Here is a 22,519-nt window from a genome sequence, read left to right as displayed (position 1 = left end):
AATTTTTAAAAAATTTAATTATGAACAGACCCTCCGTGATATTCTATACTGACCTCTGAGTTATTTTTCCTCCTTTCTTAGTAAACTCAATATCTGGCTCATTCTTCCTCTTAGCTCAAGCATTTTTTACATTTTTAAGGAAATCCAATAAACAGATTGCTGTCCCCTCAAACACATTGGTCTCTCAATTCCCATAACTTGCACATTCACTTCCTACCCAATAACAAGCCATAATTCTTCTACTTGCACGATCTAGAATCCTTAAATTGCTCTCTGGATAGTAATTTCCTTTCCTTCCATCTTGTCCTCCACTTCACTTCTGCAAAATCTATTCTGGATCCTCATTAGGATGTGGTCATTCTGTTACTCAGTGCTCCCCTGCTAAATTTTTCCTCTTGCTTTGGCTTCATCTTCCTCCTGCTGAAGTTTTCTATACTTCTTCATTGAAATTTGTTTCCTTGTTGTATCTCTACAGCATTTGTATAATAACAATGACAATGAACATCCTTGCTTTACCCTCATCTAAGAAGAAAAGCTTCTAGTACTTCTTGCTTTCAAATAACACTTTCTCTTGGCTTTAGAAAGACTGTGTTTGGAACTATGCCTAAAATCTATTAAACTGTATATACATACATGTGTATACACACATATACATACACACAAATGTATACACATAGGTCTGAACATTATATACATATATACATATGCCTGTGGATATCGACATGGATATGGATATGGATACATATGATGCCTGTACATATAAAAAAAAATTTAGTGCTTTCTATCATGTCAAGGAATTTTAAACTGAGGGGATTATATTAGGAAGGCAGAATTTATGATTTCAAAGAGAATTTCATATGTGCCTAAAAGGTCCGGAACCGCAGGATATAAGGAATTCTCTAGGCAGAAGGCAGGAGAACTAAAGCATGTATTTACACTCCACAGTAACAATCCCACAAACCAGCGTCCCCATTTTGATATTTTCATCAAAAGCTTCCAGGACCAATAAGTCCGCCTCACAAGGGTTACCAGGAGGCCACAGAGAAGCGAGATGGTATAAGGCAAAATCGTATACATGCTTCCACTCTACGGTAAGAAGATTACCCACTAGCCTCCAGTCAGCTCTGCTACCGGCAGCTCAGCTTCGGCTGTAGGTGTCTCTGGCTCCAACCGGAAAAGGAAAGGAGGATCTTCAAGCTGTCCTCTCCCCTCTCATAGAGTTTTTGACATCATCAAACGCCGCCTGAACGACCAGGGCCGATTGGTTCTTGACTTGGCCCTTCTCCCAGCGTAGACCATGTTAACACACCTCCCCTCAGCCAGCGCCACAACTCATCACACAGGAAGCTCTGGTCCTGCCCCGGAAGAGCAAGCCCCAGCGTCCAGGGAAGCTCAACAAGGTGGGCTAAGTCATTCAAAGACAACAAAGTCCATTCTGGCTACACTCCACCCCTCACAATGTTCTAGGATGCACAATCCAATCATAATTCAAATTAAATTATATATCCTAGAACATTGTGATCCAATTATGCAGGAAACTAAAACATATCATTCACAATAAAGCAAAACATATCATTCAGTGACATTCCCAAATATTGGTTTACGATTCAAATGTGATCCACCCCTAGATCCCAGCCAGATAATCTCTTCAATCAATCATCCCAAAATAATTATTAATAATTCAAATGTCCACCCCTAGATCTTCGTATCCATTACATAGGATCAATAATATCATAACAATAAAACAATATAGCAAGGATAACACAAAATAAGTACACAGAACACTATCATCATCCCCCCCTCAAACAATTGGGGCTCAAAATCTTGGGGTAAGGGGTGAAGGTCTCATTTTCCATAGCTTCTTCTTGCTGAAATTGGATGTAGAGGTGTCCCTGCCCCAAAGAGTCCCATTCCAGAGTTCAGTTCTTTAGCGAGCTGGCAGGAATTCCAAGAATGCTACGTGCTTAGGCAGTCACCGGAAACTGCAGGGTGCTTAAACCTGCGGGAGACAGAACTAGCGACAAGGTTAACTAAAACAGAGAACAAAAAGAGTAGGCAACTATGGGCTGTTATCCTTCAAATAAAATCATCTCCAGTTTAGTTGAAATTTCAGTTATGCAGAGATCCAATATCAGAGCCAAACTCAGATGGGAAATGTTTCTTTTTAAATGGAACACAATGAAGAAACTAAGCCAAGAACATCCCACCCTAGATGGAGACCAGGATTGTCCTCCCAGCCTTTCCCCAGATGTACAAGCTTTCATCCGTTAATCACACAAAGTCACCTTCCCTCTGAGTGGCTTGTGTCAATTACCAGCGTCAGCCATACCTGTGGGGTCCGTGAATCTAATATTATAGCCCTGTTCACGGTAAAATATATGGTTCAGGGGCACGATTTGGTAATTATCTTCCCCTGAATAGACAACTGTTACAGTGTTGTTCTTCCCATGGGCTATGACTTCTGCAGCCTTTGGAATATCATCTGGCTTCCGTTTTACCCATACCTTGGCTCCCAACTTTATTCTATCAATGGAGCAAGCCCCTTTTGCCCCTCTAGTAGTTATTCTGGGAGGAGGGTCAGTTTTCACAAAGGGTATTTTTTCACAGGGGATAATAATCACTATCATTCCTACCAAATTGTACAGGTTTTTCACCCAAATTCTGGAGTGTCACAACAATTTCTTTTTGATAATTCGAATCTATCACTCCAGCCAATACATGTACTCCTTGAGCTGCTAATCCTGGTTTAGGTAATATCTGTCCAAAATGATTCTTGGGGATTCTCATACATACTCCAGTAGGGGTTTTTCTTATCTCTTTCCTATTCAACCTAAAATTCTCTATACAATGTAAATCATATCCTGCTGAACCAGGTGTTCCTGGACATGGTAGGGGGACATCTTCCCTCACAGTCCAAAATTCAATATTTTGGATCTCACGTGTTTGCTGTTCTCTAATCTGCAAATTTGGGGTCATCATTCTGGCTAGAGGTGTACTCCCCCCTAAGGGCCTATTATTCAAATTACGTAAGGCAATAGACAAATTATCCTTCCAATGTAGATATGAATTATTAGAGCTTAATTTTCTCAGCTGTTCTTTCAACAATCCATTCATTCTTTCAATCAGCCCAGATGCTTGTGGGTAATATCGAATATGATATATCCATTCTATATTATTCAACACACAATATCTTTTCACTTCTTTGCCCTTGAAATGTGACCCATTGTCACTTTGAATCTGCATTGGGGTTCCATAGTATAAACTTACAATATCTAGGGTTTTACAGGTGTTTTTCTGAGTTGCATCCTTATAAGAACAAGCCACTAGGACATCTGAATAGGTGTCAACACACGTACATACATATTTACATCCTTTATCCTGGGGTAGTGGGCCAATATAATCTATCTGCCAGATTTGGGCTGGAACTTTTCCCCTTGCTATTTCTCCACTTACTATCCTAGGAAGAGTTCATTCTTTTTCTAATTGGCATATACAACACCCCTCTGTTATTTGTTTTAACAACGCATGAGAGATACTGATACCTCGATCCTGTGCCCATCGGTGGGTGGCCTGGACCCCTAAATGCCCGGCGGTCTGGTGGACCCATCTCGCTAAGGCTGAGTCATCAGTTGGAGTTGGAGTAGGGACAATACATTCAGTGGCAATCTTTGCTAGTCGATCCGCGTGTGCATTGTACTCATGCTCTGGTGTGGTCAGGGTCGCTTGAGCATCAACATGAAAAACTGACAAATCCGTAACCAAAGACATGTCCCATATATTTTCCCATAACTCTTTACCCCAAACTTGTTTGCCATGAATCTCCCAATTCTGATTCCTCCATATAGGCATCCAAGTAGCTAATCCATTAGCTACCGCCCATGAATCAGTAAATATATGACACTGTCCTCCCTTCTCCATTCCGATGGCCTGATGTACTGCCATCAGTTCAGCATATTGGCTACTTGCCCCTATCCCAGAACTTTCCAGAGTTCGCCTAATACAGGGGTTATAGGCTACTGCTTTCCAATGTCTCTTCTGTCCTAAATATTTTGCTGTCCCGTCAGTAAACCAAGAGTGTTTCTTCTGTTCTATACTTAGTCCATCATACCCATTATTCCATTTCACTAAGGATGGCACCATCTGTTGCTTAGATTCAGTGGGTTTTTCATTTCTCTCAGTGCCAATGTTCGCCACCGATTCATGTAAAGCAGAAACTCCACTTTTGCCTGCTCTGGACCTATTCTGAATATACCACTTCCATTTGATTATGCTCGCCTCTTGTGCATGTCCAATTCTGTGAGAAGCTGGGGTACTCATTACCCAAGTCATAATTGGAATTCCAGGCCTTAATATCACTTCATGGCCCAGGGTTAGTTGCTCAGTTTCTACTAAAGCCCAATATGCAGCTAACAGCTGCTTCTCAAAAGGTGTATACTGCACTCCAGATGAGGGCAGTTTCCTTGACCAAAAGCCTAAAGGTACACTTCGGCTCTGTTGTTTTTGCCACAGACTCCAATTTGCATAGTCATCTTGTACAGTCACTTGTAACGCCACTGGCCCATTTTGCATAGGCCATAAGTCCAGAGCTAATTGTATAGCAGCCTTTGCTTCCTCAAAAGCTCTACTTTGTTCAAGGCCCCAGTCGAATTCATATTTCTTTCTGGTGACTTTATACAAGGGTTTTAAAATTTGTCCCAAATGTGGGATGTGGTGTCTCCAATAACCAAATAGCCCTATGAACTTTTGGGCCTCTTTCATATTAGTAGGGGTGGGAAAATCCTGAATTTTTTGTCGAGCTTGTGGGAGAATTTCTCGCAGTCCTCTATTCCACTGTATCCCCAAAAATTTTACAGTTTGAGCTTGCCCCTGAACCTTTGCGGGGTTGATTTCCCATCCTTTGCTTTTCATGTGGTCAGTTAATAATGCTAAACTCTCCTCCACTTCTTTTATATTCTTTCCCTATATCATGATGTCATCTATGTAATGTGTAAGCTGTACACCAGGTAGCTTTAATTCATCCAAATGCTCAGCTACAATCCTGTGGCAAATAGTTGGGCTATGAATATATCCTTGTGGCAGGCGTGTAAATGTATACTGTCGGCCTTGCCAAGTAAAAGCAAACTGGTTCCATTGCTTGGGGTCTATTGGGATTGTAAAGAAGGCATTGGCCAAATCAATAACTGCATACCAAGTCCCTTCATGTTTTTGTATTCTCTCTATTAAAGTAACCGTGTCTGGAACAGCAGCATACAAGGGAGGAGTCACTTTGTTCAGCTGTCTATAATCTACTGTCATCCTCCATGTCCCATCTGACTTTCGGACTGGCCAGACAGGGTTGTTCCATTGAGTAGTTGTAGGGACTAACACTCCTGCCTCAACACATTCTCTTATAGTGTTGGCAATTTCATCTTGCCCACCTGGCACACGATATTGCCTCAAAGTAATTACTTCAGAAGGTTCGGGCAAAGTGATTGGATCCATCTTGATTTTCCCCACTAAGACTGCATTAATGCCTATTTTCCTCACAGCAAATTGGTATCTCCGTTCAGGTAAATTTAAGGTCATACCCTTCAAAATGTCTATTCCAATGATGTATTCAGGAATAGGCACAATAACCACACTATATTCTTTCTTGGGCAACTGTCCAATTTTCATCATCAATTTAACTTGTCTGGCTGATATTTCAGTCCCTCCTAGTCCTGTGATGGTAATAGGAGTTCCATGGCTGAATTTGTCTGGATTCCCATAGATAAGGGTGGCCTCAGCCCCAGTGTCTATTAATGCCCTAGTTATTGTACTTGACCCATTTTTCCAATATATGGTCAAGTTAATGTGAGGTCTGCAATCCAGCTTACATATTTCCTTAATTTGGGCTAGGGCCTGGCCTGTTTCCTAGTATTCCCTAGCATGTGATTCACTTGAGTATGAAGGTTCACCATCTGTAGCATTTGCAGGAGCAGTTCTTATTTCCCTACCTCTCCTGTTATCGAGTCCTTTATCTCGGTACATCCTGTACAATTCATTGGTTGGAATGCCATCTATCATTTCAAAACCCACCCCTGCTCTCAATAGAGCAGTAAACATTTCTTTTCTTGTCACTCCATTTTGGCGCCAAGTTTGCTGGCTGTTCACCCTTCTCTCTCGAGGAGATCTGTCCCTTCCCCAGTCTCCTAAGTCATGTAACTGTAAAATCTTATTTATCACCTCTGTAAGATGGTTCCCTACTTCCCCAAGTAACAGATTCAAAAGTAGTTGTTTATAAGCAGGGGGAGCTGTCCTAATTATTAAATTCCTATGAGGGATTCCTATGGGATCATTGTAATATTTGTCTGCAGTTCCTATCATAATAGCAGTCTTCATTACCTCCTCCTTTAGTCTCATGATACAATCTTTAAGTGAATACCAGGGTCTGTGCTGAGTGAGCCACATAGAATCATTAGTATATCTCTTATTGCATCCCGCAGCAGCTAATACCAACAGAGTAGTCCTGCTAGCATCATCTCCTCGCTGATGATGTTCCCTAAAAGCTTGCTGAACTAGAGGATCGTGGCTGATACCTATGAATCTCATACAGTCCCTCTTATCTACTAATATTCCAGCGGCCCCTTGATCACTGAGCCTTACCATCGAAGATATTAATGGTTCTCCTACTCTTTGGCTGAATCTACTCAAAATATCTGTGACCTCTTGTGGTGAGAAATCTTCCTGAAATTCCCTCGTAACTAAATTGCCACCTCTGGTTTCTGTCCTCCTCCTCTCTATGGAACGAACGCTTGTCTGAGTATTTAACATCTCCCATTCTCTGTGCGAGGGATGTCCTGAACCCTAGTAGCGTTTTCCCTCTCAGCCCCTAAGACTGTCTCATTTTCCCCCCACTCGCTTCCCCTGCCACCATGGCAAGGACAAAGCAGGCAGTCAGGCTTGGTCTGGGCTGAGTTGGGATGCACTCTTGGCTTATTTGGCCTCCTGCTGCTCCTAGCCACATTAATAGAAAAGTTCTCATCTGAGTCAGTGGGTTCTTGAGCAGCAATTTGTTCTCCTGCTATCTGAGATTCCCCTTCTTGCTGTGGGGTAGGAGTGCCCCCATCTCTTTCACTTAATCTCAATCTTTCATATACTAGCCGGTAGGCTGATAACACTATCCAGCTTTGCCTAGATAGTGATGCCCCTGACTGAATCCCAACCTCTTGTAAACACCTTTCCAAATCCTTAGGATCTCCTCTCTGTAACCTTGGTTCCCAGTTTTCACAGGGTCCAGCTTTTTTAGCCAATTCCTTTGCTAAGGAGGAATAAAATGGATCCTCCCACCCTGGGATATTCATCTCTTCCTCTGAAGTTCTTCTGCTTCTGAACAGAGATCTTATATCTAGCAATCCCATGCACCTCGTCGCCAAATATATTAGGAAGGCAGAATTTATGATTTCAAAGAGAATCTCATATGTGCCTAAAAGGTCTGGAACCGCAGGATATAAGGAATTCTCTAGGCAGAAGGCAGGAGAACTAAAGCATGTATTTACACTCCACAGTAACAATCCCACAAACCAGCGTCCCCATTTTGATATTTTCATCAAAAGCTTCCAGGCCCAATAAGTCCACCTCACAAGGGTTACCAGGAGGCCATAGAGAAGCGAAATGGTATAAGGCAAAATCGTATACATGCTTCCCCTCTACGGTAAGAAGATTACCCACTAGCCTCCAGTCAGCTCTGCTGCCGGCAGCTCAGCTTCGTCTGTAAGCATCTCTGGCTCCAACCGGAAAAGGAAAGGAGGATCTTCAAGCTGTCCTCTCCCCTCTTATAGAGTTTTTGACATCATCAAACGCCGCCTGAACGACCAGGGCCAATTGGTTCTTGACTTGGCCCCTCTCCCAGCGTAGACCACGTTAACACACCTCCCCTCAGCCAGCGCCACAACTCATCACACAGGAAGCTCTGGTCCTGCCCTGGAAGAGCAAGCCCCAGCGTCCAGGGAAGCTCATCGAGGCGAGCTGAGTCATTCAAAGAAAACAAAGTCCATTCTGGCTACAGGGATGCCTATCAGTTGAAGAATAGTTAAACAAGTTATAGTATAAGAATGGGACGGAACACTAATGTGCTATAAAATGTGATCAAGGGGACGGTTTCAGAGATACCTGGAAAGACTTGTAAGAATTGATTACAAGGAGAAGTGAGCAGAACCAAGAAAGCAAGGTACATAATAACTACAATATTGTAGAAACAAACAACTCCGAAGGATTAGTAACTGATGAACACAATGACCAATCACATTTCTAAGGACTGATGGTGAAACATGCTATAACTTCTACCAGAGAGAAAGGTGACAGACTCAGAATGCATTTTGAAGCATATATTTTTTGGACACGGGTAATAGAGGAATTTGTTTTGCTCGAACAAATTCTTTTAAAAATAAAACTGAAAGCAGAACACTCAACTTATAAATTTAAGGAGGGACTTTAAAAAAAACTAAGATCACATTAACAGCTACCTAATCAGAGTTTTTAAAGCAAGCAAGGAAAATGAAATTGTGTGTCAAACAACAAAAAACCTGTGCAGGTTTTATAGTTTCCAAATAGCTCTACAGAATGGTTGAATCAGTTCACAACGCCACCAACAATGCATTAATGTCTCATTTTTCTCACATCCCCTCCAACATTTATCATTTACCTTTTCTGTCCTACTAGCAAAACTAATAGGCATGAAGTAATACCTCAAAATTGTTTTAATATGTGTTTCTCCAATCAATAAGGAGTTAGAGTATTTTTTTTCATATGGCTATGGATAGCTTTGATTACTTCATCTGAAAACTGATCACATCTTTTGATCATTTATTAACTGGGAAATGGCTCTTGTTTTTTTAAATTTAACTCAGTTCTCTATATATTTGAGAAATGAGGCCTTTATCAGAGCAACTGGCATCAAAATATTTTTCAAAATTACTGTGGTTAATTGTATTTCCCTCCATCCAACTCCTCCCCTTTAATTCTGTTCTCTCTCTCCTTTCAACATGTCCCTCCTCAAAAGTGTTTTGCTTCTAACTACCCTCTCCCCCAATCTGTCCTCTTTTTTATCACCCTTCCCCTTCTCTCATTCCCTTCCCCTCACCCACTCCTCCTCACTTCCCCTCTCTTCCCTTCCACTGTGAAACCTTTTTCTTGCCTCTTTTATGTGACGTAATTTACCCCATTCTACCTCTCTCTTTTTCTTTCTCTCAGTACATTCCACTCTTACCCCTTAATATTATTTTTAGATACCTTTTTCTCCATATTCACCTCACACTAGTGCCCTCTGTCTATATATACTCATTCTTACTACCCCAATAATGAGATAGTTCTTATGATTTACAAGTATCATCCTCCAGTGTAGGAATGTAAACAATTTAACCGTATTAAGTCCCTGAGGATTTCACTTTCCTGTTTCCCTTGTTATGCTTCTCTTGGGTCCTGTATTTGTCAGTCAGATTTTCTATTCATCTCCGGTCTTTTCATCAAGAATGCCTGAAAATCCTCTGTCTCATTGAATATCCATTTTTTCCCCTGAAGGATTATACTCAGTTTTGCTGGGTAGTTGATTTCTTGGTTGTAATCCTAGCTCCTTTGCCCCCGGAATGTCATATTTCAAGCCCTCCAATCCCTTAACGTAGAAGCTGCTAAATCTTGTGTTATCCTGACTGTGGCTCCATGATACTTGACTTGTTTCTTTCTGGCTGCTTGCAGTATTTTCTCCTTGATCTGGGAACTCTGGAATTGGGCTATAATATTCCTGGGTGCTTTCCTTTGGGGATCTCTTTCAGGAGGTGATCTGTAGATTCTTTCAGTTTCTCTTTTACCCTGTGGCTCTGGAAAATCAGGCCAGCTTTCCTTGATAATTTCTTGAAAGATAAGGTTGAGGCTCTTTTTTGGATCATGGCTTTCAGGGAGTCCATTAATGTTTACATTATCTCTCCTGGATCTATTTTCTGGGTCAGTTGTTTGTCCAATGTGATATTTCACATTGTCTTCTATTTTTTCATTCTTTTGGTTTTGTTTTATTGTTCCTTGATTTCTCAACTCTTTGGCTTCCATTAGCTCCATTCTAATTTGTAAGAAATTATTTTTCTTCAGTGAGCTTTGGGACCTGCTTTTCCATTTCTCCAATTCTGCTTTTTAAGGCATTCTTCTCCTCATTGGCTTTTTGGACCTCTTTTGCCATTTGACCTTAGTCTGTTTTTTGAGGCGTTATTTTCTTCAGTGTTTTTGGGGTTTGCTTTTCCAAGTTGTTGACTCATTTTCATGATTTTCTTGCATCACTCTCATCTCTCTTCCCAATTTTTCTGCTACTTTTCTTACTTGATTTCCAAAATCCTTTTTTGCTCTTCCCTGGCCGGAAACCAATTCATATTTTTCTTGGAGTCTTGAATGTAGGAGCTTTGACTTTGCAGTCTTCTTCTGAGTGTGTGCTTTGATATTCCTTGTTTATAGTCAGAGTTTTTTCCCATTTGTTCATTTTCTCAGCCAATTAATTGACTTTTAGCTCTATGTTAAGTGAGGGCTCTGCTTCCATTGTGGAGGGTGTACTGTCCCAAGCTTCAGGTGTTTCGCACAGCTGTTTTCAGAGATACTTCTAGGGGCCTGTAGGTTTTCAGGTCTTCTAAGGTGTTTCCCCCTCTCCTGGCCTATGCTCTGGTCTGTGAATGACCACAAGCACTCTTTTTTGCCCTGGAACTATGGGGAGGGTCCCCCCTCCACTGCTGCCAAAAGCTCTACTGGGCTAGTGTTCCACCTTACCCTGGGACTGTCACACAGACTGCAATCCGTATCTGAGTATGAGCAAAGCAACAGAGTCCTGCCCCAGTGCTAGCAGAGAGACCCCTGTAATCTCCTTCTGACCAGCTCTTCAACCTCCTCACAAGGCTGTGGCTCTGGATGTGCCACTGCTGCCACTGCTGCTGCTGCTGATTCAATTGCTCCGAAGCCTGCTCCCAGTTTGCTGGGGCCAGGGCTATGCTGGTGCAGTCTATGTTGGGCTATGCTTTTCTCTCACCCAGGTGCAGCAGATGTTTCCTGCTGACCTCCTAAGTTGTCTTAAGCTGTAAATTTGTTTCACTCCATCTTTTTGTGGGTTCTGCTGCTCTAAAATTTGTTTAGAGTCATTTTTTGTGGATATTTGGAGGAGTTTGGGGGAGAGCTCAGGTGAGTCCCTGTCTTTACTCCACCATCTTCATGACAAACCCTTTAAAAACATACGTACCATATCTTCTTTGATTCTACTGGAACTCATTGAATAGAGGAGTGAATCATTTCATTTAAGGCAACTGTGTGGGCAGGTGGTTGAAGCGAGGCTAGGAAACCAGTTATAGATCACTGGCAATGGCATTAAGAATAGAGACAAGTGGGATGTGGCAGTATTTCACAATTGGTTGTATACATAAAGGATAAGAAAGGAGGAGCAGGGTTAATAGTAAGGAATATCACCAAATTATATTGTTGTAAAGGTGGCTAGGCATCATAGAAAGTCTGGAATTTAATCTCTGCCTCTATTTGCCTACTGGAATGCTAGAATACACTGGAATGCACCTACTTCCCAGGGCTGTAGTGAGGATTAAATGAGATAGTGCTTGTCACCTTCTTGGCACAATGCCTAGGACATAGAAGGCACCATAGAATTGTAAGCTCTTATTATTATTGGAGCACTGAGTAGTAGTGTCTTTAATAAAAACAGGGAAGTCGGGGAAAGGGATATGTTTATAAGGAGAAATAATATGAGGTGTCACTGATGTACATGAAGTATTGCAGTGGCTTCCTAATTGGTTTTCATTTCTCACATCTCTCCCCTCCTCTCCAGTCTGTCTTTCATATAGCTGTCAAAGTGTCTTCCCTAAAACACAGAACAGACCACAGCACTCTCCTGCCCTGTAAACTACAGGAGTCTTCTCATTCCACTTTCACGTATACACTTAGTTTGGCATTCAAAGCCTTTCACCAGCTGCCTCCAACCTACCTTTATAACCTTATTTTATATTTTTCCCCTTTTTCGTCCTTCTCCCACCAGAATTTAGACTTTGTCCATGGAAGCCTGGAGTTTTGTAGATGAGCTTTAGATAGTCAGCAAGCATTTATGTTTATATTTTTAAGTGCTCACTATGTGCCAGACATTATGATAAATATTGAGACCACAAAGAAAGGACAAAAACATGGTTCCTGACCTCAATGAACTTACAACAGGGAAACAACAGGCAAATGGCTACGTACATACAGGGGGTGGTTGTGTGGATGTGGTCTAAGTGGAGAGGGGAGGAGGGAAACCATGAAGCAGCGAAGGCCTCTGGCAGAAGGTGCATTTTGAGCTGCTTCTTGAGGGAAGCCAGGAATTAAAAGGGAAACTGTTCCACACATAGGAGACCTCCAGTGAAAATGCACAGAACTGGGATTTGGAGTGTCATGTATAAGAAAGAGCAAGGACAATAGAGTTGTGTCATAGACTTTGTGGAAGCAGTTAGGTGTGGAAAGACTTCATTACTTTCCAGGCTGCACTCCTGAGTCTCTCATACTGTTTCAGTGAGAGCGATTCACTCTGGAATCACACTCCCCACTACAATCCAGTCCTGTGTGTCACACATTGAAAACACCCTTTGCCACTGAGGCTTCCAATGGGTTGGTTCCTCTAAAAACCTCTATGTCAAGGAGGATCCATGTCTACATTCCTCAGCAAATGGATTCCTGATTCTCCCAAACTATCTTTATATTGACCCCTGTGGTGAGTTCAGGGTGCACCCTGAAAATGCTGGGTTGCCACTAGAAATGATGGAGTAACGACAGGTGAGTTCTAGTGTCCTGAAAGAAATTCACTCAGACTGTTTTCCTAGTTAAAGAAAGGTATTTATTGGAGTGACGTAACCAGAGGGCCTGCTCCCCATGAGGCAGAGCCTCAGTGGACTACTCCACATGTGAGGCAAATCATAGGTGGCAAACCCTGCTGCCCTAAGGGAGGCTGAGCAATTTACTGTCTTCTCCATACAGTTTGATGGGATAGAGAAAAGGGGGAAAAGAGAAGGGAGAAGGGGCAAACACAGCTCTGGAATGCCTGGAATATCAGGCAAGCCTGAGGTACCTTTGTCATACAAATGCAAGGAGAACAGGAAAGAAGGAAGAAGAATGCTGCTCCAGAATCTATACGGATAAGCAAAGAGAATAGGAAAGGAGGGAGGGGGAAGTCATTCTGGAGTGTCAGGTAAAGGGGTGCTTTGTGAAAGCACACAGGTAAGTCCACAGTGGGGGACTTCAGTGCTTAGTCTTCTTTGATCACTTTTCTGGTTGGTCACATCCTGCATCTTACCTCATTTCTCACATCCTGCATCCTGCTTGCTCCATCTGCCTCGAGCACTCCTTTTCACCTCATCACCTACGCAGGGTAACATCATTACTCCAGCTCCTTTCCTTTTGCCTCCTCCCTTGTAGGGTTTTCTTCCCCCATTGGGATGTGAACTCCTTGAGTTCAGACACAGTCTTTCTTTCTACTTCCTTTTGTATTTCCAGTGTTTGGAACAGCATCCATCACATAGTAAGCATTTAATAAGCATTTAATTGTTGGCTTGACTTGGAAGGTCAAAAAGGATTACATTGCAAAGGACTTTAAATTGCCAGAGGACTTTATGTTTAAGTTTGGTAATAAAAAGACTGGAATTTATTGAGGAGAGGGAAGAATAGGTGATATGGGTTACAAAAATCACTTTGGAGGACTTGTAAAGATAAATTTGAGGCAATTAAAATTATAGCTATTACAGGTGGTTGTATGAGTGCAGAGAGGGAGACATATACTAGACTTATTGTCATAGGACTACAGCTGATTGATTATGTGGAATGATTGTGAGGGATTAATCAAGATGATCCCAACATTTCACTTGGGTTAGAAATGGGAAGTTACTTCCATGGGAGGTTACTTCCATGGGAAGTTGAGAAGGAGAGGATTTGGAAGAAAAGATAAAAGTTATGATTTGGACACATTGAATTTGAGATGTATCGATCAGTCAGGTTATGTAGGTCATTAGAGCTGTTAAAAAAATCATCAGCATAAAGATGATTGTCAAATCAGTGGACATTCATGAAGTCAGCAAGCAGTTTATTACATAGAGATAAGGTTGCTAGGACAGAAACATCCAGCAAAAAGTACTGAGGGGTGGGAAGACAGCAAGGAACAGAATCTGGAGAAAGAAATGCGTTTTCATTCATTCACTCCACTACACCATGCTGCCACTTAATTACTGAGGCAAGCAAAGGAAACTCTTTCTTTTGGTCAAATTTTATGATAACTAAAAAACATTTGAAATACATGTGAGCAAATGTATAAGAAGCTTCTTGGTGATGAGGTCAGCCAAAATGATGACTTTGACCCAAACCTTCACAACCAAAGCAAAACAAAGTTTATTAAAGATTCACCACAATGGGTAGACTCTGAGGGCACCTAAGCATTTGTGGCACTAATGCCAGTGGGCCAGAACAATCTGAGCAGAGCTAGACTGAAACTGAGTCCATTCATGGAGGCAAGATGGAGCTTATATACAGAAAGACTATGGAGTCTGGGGTGATGGGAGGAGAGCTTCAGGGAGGACTGGGGTGACTGCGGTGAGGTCATATAGGGCTAGGGTAACAGAGGTAAGGTATAGATATTTTGATGTGATCAAACGTGGAAAACATCCGGAATGCAATCCGGAGGTAACCAGACAATGGAACGCTAGGCTAGGCCAGGCTGTTTTGGCATGAAAGGCCAGATCAAGTGAGAAGACTCAGGGTGTGGTTCAAAGGGGTTCTCACAGTCTAAAGCCCATCCTTTCCCCCTCAAACAAATGGGACCCAGAGTCCTTTGGGCTAAAGGGCAGAGGTCTCAGTTTCTGAACCTGTTTCCTGCTGGCAAGGGGTGCAGAGCTGTCACTGCTTCAATGGGTCCCATTCAAGGGGTCAAGGGGTACATAGCTGGAGCAGTCATCTGGAAGTTGATGGCTCCCACCCTGCTGGAGACAAACCTGGCAAGGAGGTTAAGCAAACAGGGATCAAACAGACAGTATAGAGAAAGGACAGTTTCCCTGGACGGAAAGACAATTTCCCCAGACGAAACTAAAGGTGACTATTTCATAACTAGCTCTCCTAACCACTTGTTCTGTGTACCACACTGCTTCAGGATTCAGGAGTGTGTAGCACACCCGAATAAGGTCAGGGGTTTCTAAGAGCAAGCCTTGATCTAAGGGTTGGTCAACTGGAGGATTAGCAGCTTCCTCAGTTAGAGGGGCTGTAGCAGCCATGGAGTCTTAATTGTTTTGGAAAATAGGCAAGAGGTCTGGGGTCAGGTCCTAAGGTCCTGACAAGCCTGTCTCCTTTCATCAACATAACACAGTGAAAGGTTTTTCTAGATTAGGTAGAGCCGATGTTGGAGTGGCGGTCAGTTTGGTTTTCAAAGTCCCGAAAGCTTTAGCCTGGTTATGGCCCCACTCTAGAAGGAGGGAGTCAGGGCCTGGAGGGGCTATTGATGGTTGCCATCCCTCCCAAGCCTTGGGCTTAATTGGATATTGAAGGAGATGGAGGGGAACTGTGGCTGGGGTGGCAGAAGTTGCTTGCCCAGGAATTCCCTGGTCCCAAACAATTGGCCCAACCCTCTCCCACACCTCTGAGGAAACGTGGGGAGGTCTGGTAAACAGAGGAAAAAGGGAGTCATGAGGTTTAACTAGAGCGAATTGGCTTCCCAATTTCACCATCAGGTCCCTTCCCAACAAGGGGGCAGGGCCACGGGAGAGTGTAAGGAACAAGTGTTCAAACAGCACATCCTCAAGTAGGCTGGGGAGGGGGTGTGTCTGGAGACATCCCTTAATTTCCCCTTTGATGCCCATGACCCAACAGGCTGACAGATGGGCAGGGCCAGAGTAATTGGTTAAAATAAAGAACGTAGCCATGATAAAATGGGTAACCTTACTACCTTCAGCCTCAATTTTGCCCAGGACTAGCTAAGAGAGATGAAGAAAGAAAGTGGCAGCACTGCCAAGCCCCAGGCTTTCCTGGCCTTCTGAGTCTTGAGAAGACTGGAGGACAGGGCACTGGGGAGGCAGCTCTACTGCTAGGTGGGACACTCCTTACTCCAATGTCCCTCCTGGTCACATGATGGGCATGGTCCTGGGTGCATCAAGCCATTCCTCTGGGGGAGCACCCTACAGGTGCACTCCTTGAACCAGTGACCCTCCTTGTGGCATAGAAAGCAGGTTTCCCCACTGCCCAAGTTGCCAGGCATCCTCCAAGGTGCTCCTTGGGTCTTTTCCTGGCCATGGCAGCAGCCAAGAATTGAGCATGTTCTCTGTTGCTAACCCTTTCCCCACATTCTCTTTCCTCTGCTACAACCAGGTCTCTGTTGTTAACGATGCCAAAGGCTGTCTCCAGTAATTGGGCCTGAGGCGATTGGGGTCCCATTGCCAATTTCTGCAGTTTCCTCCTAATATCTGGGGCAGACTGATTAATGAAATACATGTTAAGGACTGCTGTCCCTTCAGTAGAATGAGGATCCAAATTTGTATACTTCTTAATAGCTTCTGCTAGCCAGTTTCGGAAAACGGTGGTGTTTTCCTTTTCTCCCTGAGTAATTTCCATAATTTTTTGAAAATTTATTTGCTTTTGAAGTGCCTTATGCCTTCTAACAGGCAACTTACAATATGGTCTCCCTTTCCCCTATTATCACTCTTTTCATAGTCCCACGCCAGGTCACCAGTGGGAACAGCCGCTGTTCCTGGAGGCTATTTTTGGGCTCGTTCCCAGATTCTTCTCTTCTCCTCAGTGGGGCAACAGGTACAACAGCGGTACAACAATCACTCCAAGAAAGCTTGAATTGTAGGGACAGATCCCTAAAACCCTCGGTAAACTTAGTGGGGTCTTGCAAAATCTCCCCAGTTTCCCTTTAATGGAGAACAGAACATGCACGCTAATTGTTCCTCTGGGTGAGGCAGGCACTTCCACCAGGGGAAAAAGCCATAAAGGCCCTGTGGGGATAGGGGCCTGGGAAGGGAGATAGGAAGTCCCATTTCTTGTGAGAGAGGGGCTGGGGCGTGCCAGCTGAACTGGATGAGACTGCAAGGCAGGCACCAGGTTGTCCAGGGGGAAGATCAGCTGTGGTACTGGAAGAGGGGAAGGGGTCAAATGGGGAGAATGCCCGGAGTCTACCATGGGGGTGGGGCCCGAGGCCAGGATCTGAGTAGGGGGTGCCTTGGGGATAGGGGCCATGGAGGGACCCGTGGCTGGGACCTGAGCAGGGGTCGCTGAGAGGGGAGGGGATGCAGGGTAGAAGACATGGAAGGTGAAGGAGTCAGGAAAAGGAGGGGTTGGGCTAAAGGGAAGGGAAACCAACGGAAAGATGGGGAGGCCCAGGAGGGGAGGCACAAGGGTTCTTGGGGGAGCTTCGGGAGCAGGAAGGTTGGGGCTGAAGCCCTGGGGGCCATAAGAAAGGAGTCATCCAAAATGTCCTGTTGGCCCCCATTGTCCCTTTGTGGGGTGGCTCTAGCTGTGAGCATTTTACAATCTTTCTGAGAACGGGGTTCCGAGAGAGCTCGACGAAGGCCATTACGTAGGAAATTTCTATCCATTTTCCTTCTCTGCAACAGTGTAACACTAACTGTAAGAGTGTATTATATTGTAAAGTCCCGAAAATGGGCCAAGCAGTGTTGCAAAAGAATACCAGCTTTCTCTTTTTAAGCTCTGTAGAGAAACTAAATTTTTCCCAATTTTGTAAAAGACAGCCCAAAGGCCAACTTTTGGGAATTGAAAAGGATTGACCTATATAGGCACAGGGGCTGGAAGTTCTTTCCTTCGTAAGTTAGGAGTAAGCATCGAAAAACAAAACAAACCAAAGACTCAAAAAAATCAAACACACACACACAAAAGGATTCCTGGCATTTTCTCAATTCCCTTGTGCCGAGAGAATTGAAAGAGTTGGGCGTACACTTCCGGATGGGGCATCTGTTCTTTTGCTCCATGCTTCAGAACCTAGGCCAAGGTCCGTGGTCTCCAACATAACCACTGGACTGAGAACCACCTGAGAGCCTCAGGCTGAGTATGAGACAGCCTCCTAGCTGTATGACCTACTAGGACCAAAAAGTACCTCCAAAGTACTTAGAGAGTGAGAAGGGGATAGGGAGCCTTCCAGCTTTTGCTTGAGGAGAGTTTGAGATTAGCAGTTCTTCCCAGTCAGGGAACGATATGTTGAGGTTTGGGGTTGAGGGGTGGGCTAGGCTAGTTTAAGGGTAATAGAGATTTGGGCCTCGTGATAATGGAAGGCTTACGGCCTCAGGTGAAGGCCATATCAAGTGGGAAGATTCAAGGTGGGGTTCAAAGGGGTTTCCACAGTCTAAATCGCGTCATTGTTAATGATGGGGTGTTTGGGTCCTTGTGCTTGGACCCCAATTCTAACATTTCTCCTTAGTGCCTGCTTGGGTGCTTGTGCCTGGACCCCAATTCCAAAATCACATTGCGTTTTAAAATCCCATCTCTCCCTAGCTTCAAAATATTGGCCCTAGCAGTTCCTCTCCAGTTCAAGGTCAGCACGCCTTAGCAAAACACTTCTCTCCTTCTGATACTGTGGCCAGCTGCACCTATCTCCTGGGTATGTCCCTGAGACTTAATGATATTTACTACTTACTGACCTTACTCGTATCCTAGACATAATCAAATGTATACTCCCTTACATTCATCTTGTCTAACAAGAAATTTGACAGGAGCCACCTGGATATTTCTAGTCAGCCCTGACTGTTAGTTGACTTAGCAACGTTTCACCCCCTCCCCGTTGGGATATTTCCCAGTGAACTCTGGGGTAAGATAACTGCGCAGTAGATAGAAAAAGTTGGTGTTCCTTTTAGAACTGACCATCCCTTAACCATTCGCTAAACCCACCCCAAAATACCTAATTGACATGTTTCACCCCCAAATCTCTTATAAAAACTTTCCTGCACCCGTGTAAGGTGGCAGGTTCTCTAAGAGGTCTTGCCTGCTGTAAAGCATAATAAATCTTTTCCACCTTGACTTGAAGAATGCTTGAGATCCTGAATTCATTCCGGACAGCCCCGACCCTCTCCAGTACTTGGGTCCTTGAGGGACTCCTTGGGAACTCCAGTCTTGAGGTTCCTGGACCTCTTCTCCCTCAACCCTCAACATTTCGTCAATAGGATGTTCAGCTTTCCTAAGGAAAACACAACAACAAAAAATTCTTGTGTAACTCAAAACTATTTTCCTTTTCATTTTACTACAAAGGGCTTTAAAAGCAATTGCGCTAAATATTTTTCATCATGTTTGAGTTTGTTAGTGGAGCAAATCATTGCACACATCTCAGCTTCTGTGACATTTATTTTTTCCAGTTTGTCTTCAGATACCTTGGGTGGAAATAATCCCACGGCTGAATCTTCTTGCAGTTCACCAGCTCAAGTCACTACTACCACTGATTCTCCCGTATCACCTTCTGAATCCAGCTCTCCACTTATGTCAGTAGATGAACTTATATCTAAGTGAGCCACCTATTTGAGGCTTAGTTTTTCCACTTAGGAAAAATCATGTTGGAGGGAACATAAAAGTCTAAAAAGAAAAAAAAATTAGTTATTTCCTACTTGGCTTTACTCTGTTTCTGGAGAGTTGTTTTGGGGTTTTTTTTAAAAATAGTTTCCAGAGGACTTAATGTTTTCCATTATGCAGGCACAGAGTGGTAACACTGCCAGTTTTGTTTCCAGTCACCTATGATGAAACAAAGAAATTGATGCCTACTTTGGTAAAGTAGTAGAGAAACCTGATGGGCTTTTTAAAAACTATACCGGAATACTTCTGTGAGGCTGTTAAAACCTCAGTGCTGTACAGTAAGAACTCACAAAAGTCATCAAAGAAAAATTATATGATCTTCCATAGTTTTAATGTTAAGTAAATTTTGTTGTATTATAGTTTTTTCAGCTCATTTCAGTTTGGCAAATACTTATTGAATGCCTGATGTAAGCTGTAAGATGTTCTCAGTACAGTGAAACTCGCTCCTCTATATGTTGTTATATAACTTGTTATATAACTTGTTATATAACTTTAAGATAACTAGGACATTCAGTTACAGGGAACCACCTAACATTTATTTAAATGTTTATGCTACAAATATACTTACTTAAACTACTAGCTACCATTTGTTGTAAATATTGTCCCTTCCCTTTATTAGGCTAGAGTTCTATGAAGAAAATTGATTCTGATAAAATATAGACTTCAATCTTTTTGAAAATTATATACATTCTGACCTAGTGATATTTTTAGTAATTATTTCATTATTCTAGATAACTCTGCTACCTTAAAAATTTTCCTTTTGGAAGGTGATTGTTGAGAGTTTAGATAAGTATATTAGGACATCCTGGCCTAATATTCCCCTTTACCTAAGAAATTTTGGACGTGTCGTTTGATTTTGGGGGGCGATACAAAGAGTAAAAAAGTAAAGTAGAAAAGAGAAAAATACCTGATTTAAGTTCACTGCAATAGTCATCTGCTTTGAACAATTTTGAGTTTCTGTTGTATATAAAAATTAGCCAATTTACTTAAATTGTATTCTTAAAAACCAGTCTTTTGTTATTTAAGAAATTGTTAAGAATTTTTTTTCCAAGTAGAGAGAGAATAGCTTGAATAAAAAACCAGTTTTCAAACACTTTTTAAAAATGCCACAGGTATTACAGTAGAATCTGAATGACATTACCAACAAATAACAAAGCCAGAAAACTGAAGGTGGTGCCAGTGAAGATTTGAGATGAGGACTTTGCTAGGTTAACCCTATATATAAGGGTTTTCATTGGAACAGGATTTTTTTTTCTCAGTTGAGATGATTTTTTCACTAGTCAGACTTAAAAAATGTCAGCACCTTACTTAAGGTGGCATTCTTACTACACCGTTGTTGCGTGTTCCTTTTTTTATAAGGTTCATAGCTATTGTCTCATAAACATATTTAATAGAGGGCTCCTTTTCTTAGAATATTTTTCTGTATCATTATTCAGACTGCAAGGTTATTTAACATTACAAGCTAGTTCTGCTAAGGTTTGATACTCTCATTATCTCAGATTTACCACAGCTTTGCTTTTCTTTGTCTTCTGGAAAGACTGTTCAAATTGTCTCTCTTACAACCCTCCTGAAATGAATAATAAAGGGACAAGGTCAGGTTTGTGGTATAAATTTGTTACACTTTTCCTATTACATTTAAGATGGCTTTTTTTCCAAGTTCTAATAAAAGAAAAAACAAAAAACCAACTGTTGTTTATAAAGAAAAATTTTATCGACATCTTTGTTTTTGTAACCTTCCCTCTCCTTACCCAGGTATGCTGTTCCGTATTACAAAGAATTTTTTAAAATGAAGGAAAATGATCAATTCTTCAAAACCAATCAGTATATCAGTTAGTCATCCAGTTAGCAAACATTTGTTAAGCATAAGCTGTGTACAAGACAATTTGCTAGCCCCGTAAAAGAGCAGTGAACACCGGGGCAGGCCTGGAGTCAAAGACTCCTCTTTTTGGGTTCTAAGTTGGTCTCAGACACTTACTTGCTTTGTGACCCTGGGCAAGTCACTAAACTTTGCAAAGAAAAGGGGGTCACAAAGAGTTGGACACAATTAAAAAAAATCAATGAAGCATGAAAAATAGAGATCAAAATAGTACCTTCCTCCCACGGGTTTGTGAGGATCTAGTAAGATAATTGTAAATGGCTTATTTAGCACAGGGCCTAGCACATTAAGATCTGTAGCAGTGCTGGGGATCTCAAGTAAGGCTTTCCGTAGGAGGCAGCCCTTAAGTTAAGGCTTAAAGGAGGAAAATGATACTGTGAGATTGAAATGAAGAAAGTAAAGTCTTGGTATGGGAAATGACCAGTGAAAAGGTAAAGGCATGGGAATGATATGTGAAAAATATAGAGAAGTGCAGTTTGATTGGATCATTAGAGTGTGGAAGAGGGACTAAATACACAGTGAGGCCATAGAGATAGATTGAGGCTAGTTTGTTAAACATTTATTAAACAGCTGTTAGGTGCCAGGGATACAAAGAAAGGTAAAAATAGTTCCTTTGGGAACTCATTCTAATGGAAGACATGACATAAAAACAACTATGTCCAAACAAGCTATAGATAGGATAAATGGGAATTAATTTATGAAAGGGGAGGGGAAAATCTTTCTGTAGCACTTAAAGGGATGGGGGAAGGTGAGACTTTTTTTTTTAAAACTTGGCCAGTGAGAAAATTTGTTTTGCTTGGCCACATATGTTTGTAATAGAGGTTTTTATTTTTTTTTCTCCATCGAAAATTTGGGGTGGAGGAGGAAGAGATAATACTCTGAAGGCAGTCTTGATAATTTTTTTTTAAAGCAAGAAGAAAGAGTCCATGGAGAGAAGGGTTGGAGGAGTGGGTATTATCTAATATGGACAAAGGAGGATTGAACATGGACGGACACACACACACACACACACACACACACACACACACACACACACAGACACACACACACAGAGAGACACGTACACACGTACACACGTACGTA

General features: G+C 42.3%; 1 protein-coding gene across 1 annotated transcript in view; it reads left to right on the top strand.

Moving 5' to 3' along the window:
* The window catches only part of LOC118833333 (protein FAM122A-like), a 48,888-nt gene extending 29,299 nt beyond the window's left edge, over positions 1 to 19,589 (top strand). The window contains exon 11 of the mRNA XM_036740695.1: positions 19,350 to 19,589. Within this exon, the coding sequence (XP_036596590.1) occupies positions 19,350 to 19,500 (151 nt within the window). The 3' untranslated portion in view covers positions 19,501 to 19,589. The remainder of the gene's footprint in view (positions 1 to 19,349) is intronic.
* The last annotated feature ends 2,930 nt before the right edge of the window (positions 19,590 to 22,519 follow it).

Source organism: Trichosurus vulpecula, unplaced genomic scaffold, assembly GCF_011100635.1.
Source record: "Trichosurus vulpecula isolate mTriVul1 unplaced genomic scaffold, mTriVul1.pri scaffold_31_arrow_ctg1, whole genome shotgun sequence".
NCBI lineage: Eukaryota > Metazoa > Chordata > Mammalia > Diprotodontia > Phalangeridae > Trichosurus > Trichosurus vulpecula.
The sequence above is the reverse complement of the archived record's forward strand: the minus strand, read 5'-3'. Positions and strand labels throughout refer to the sequence as shown.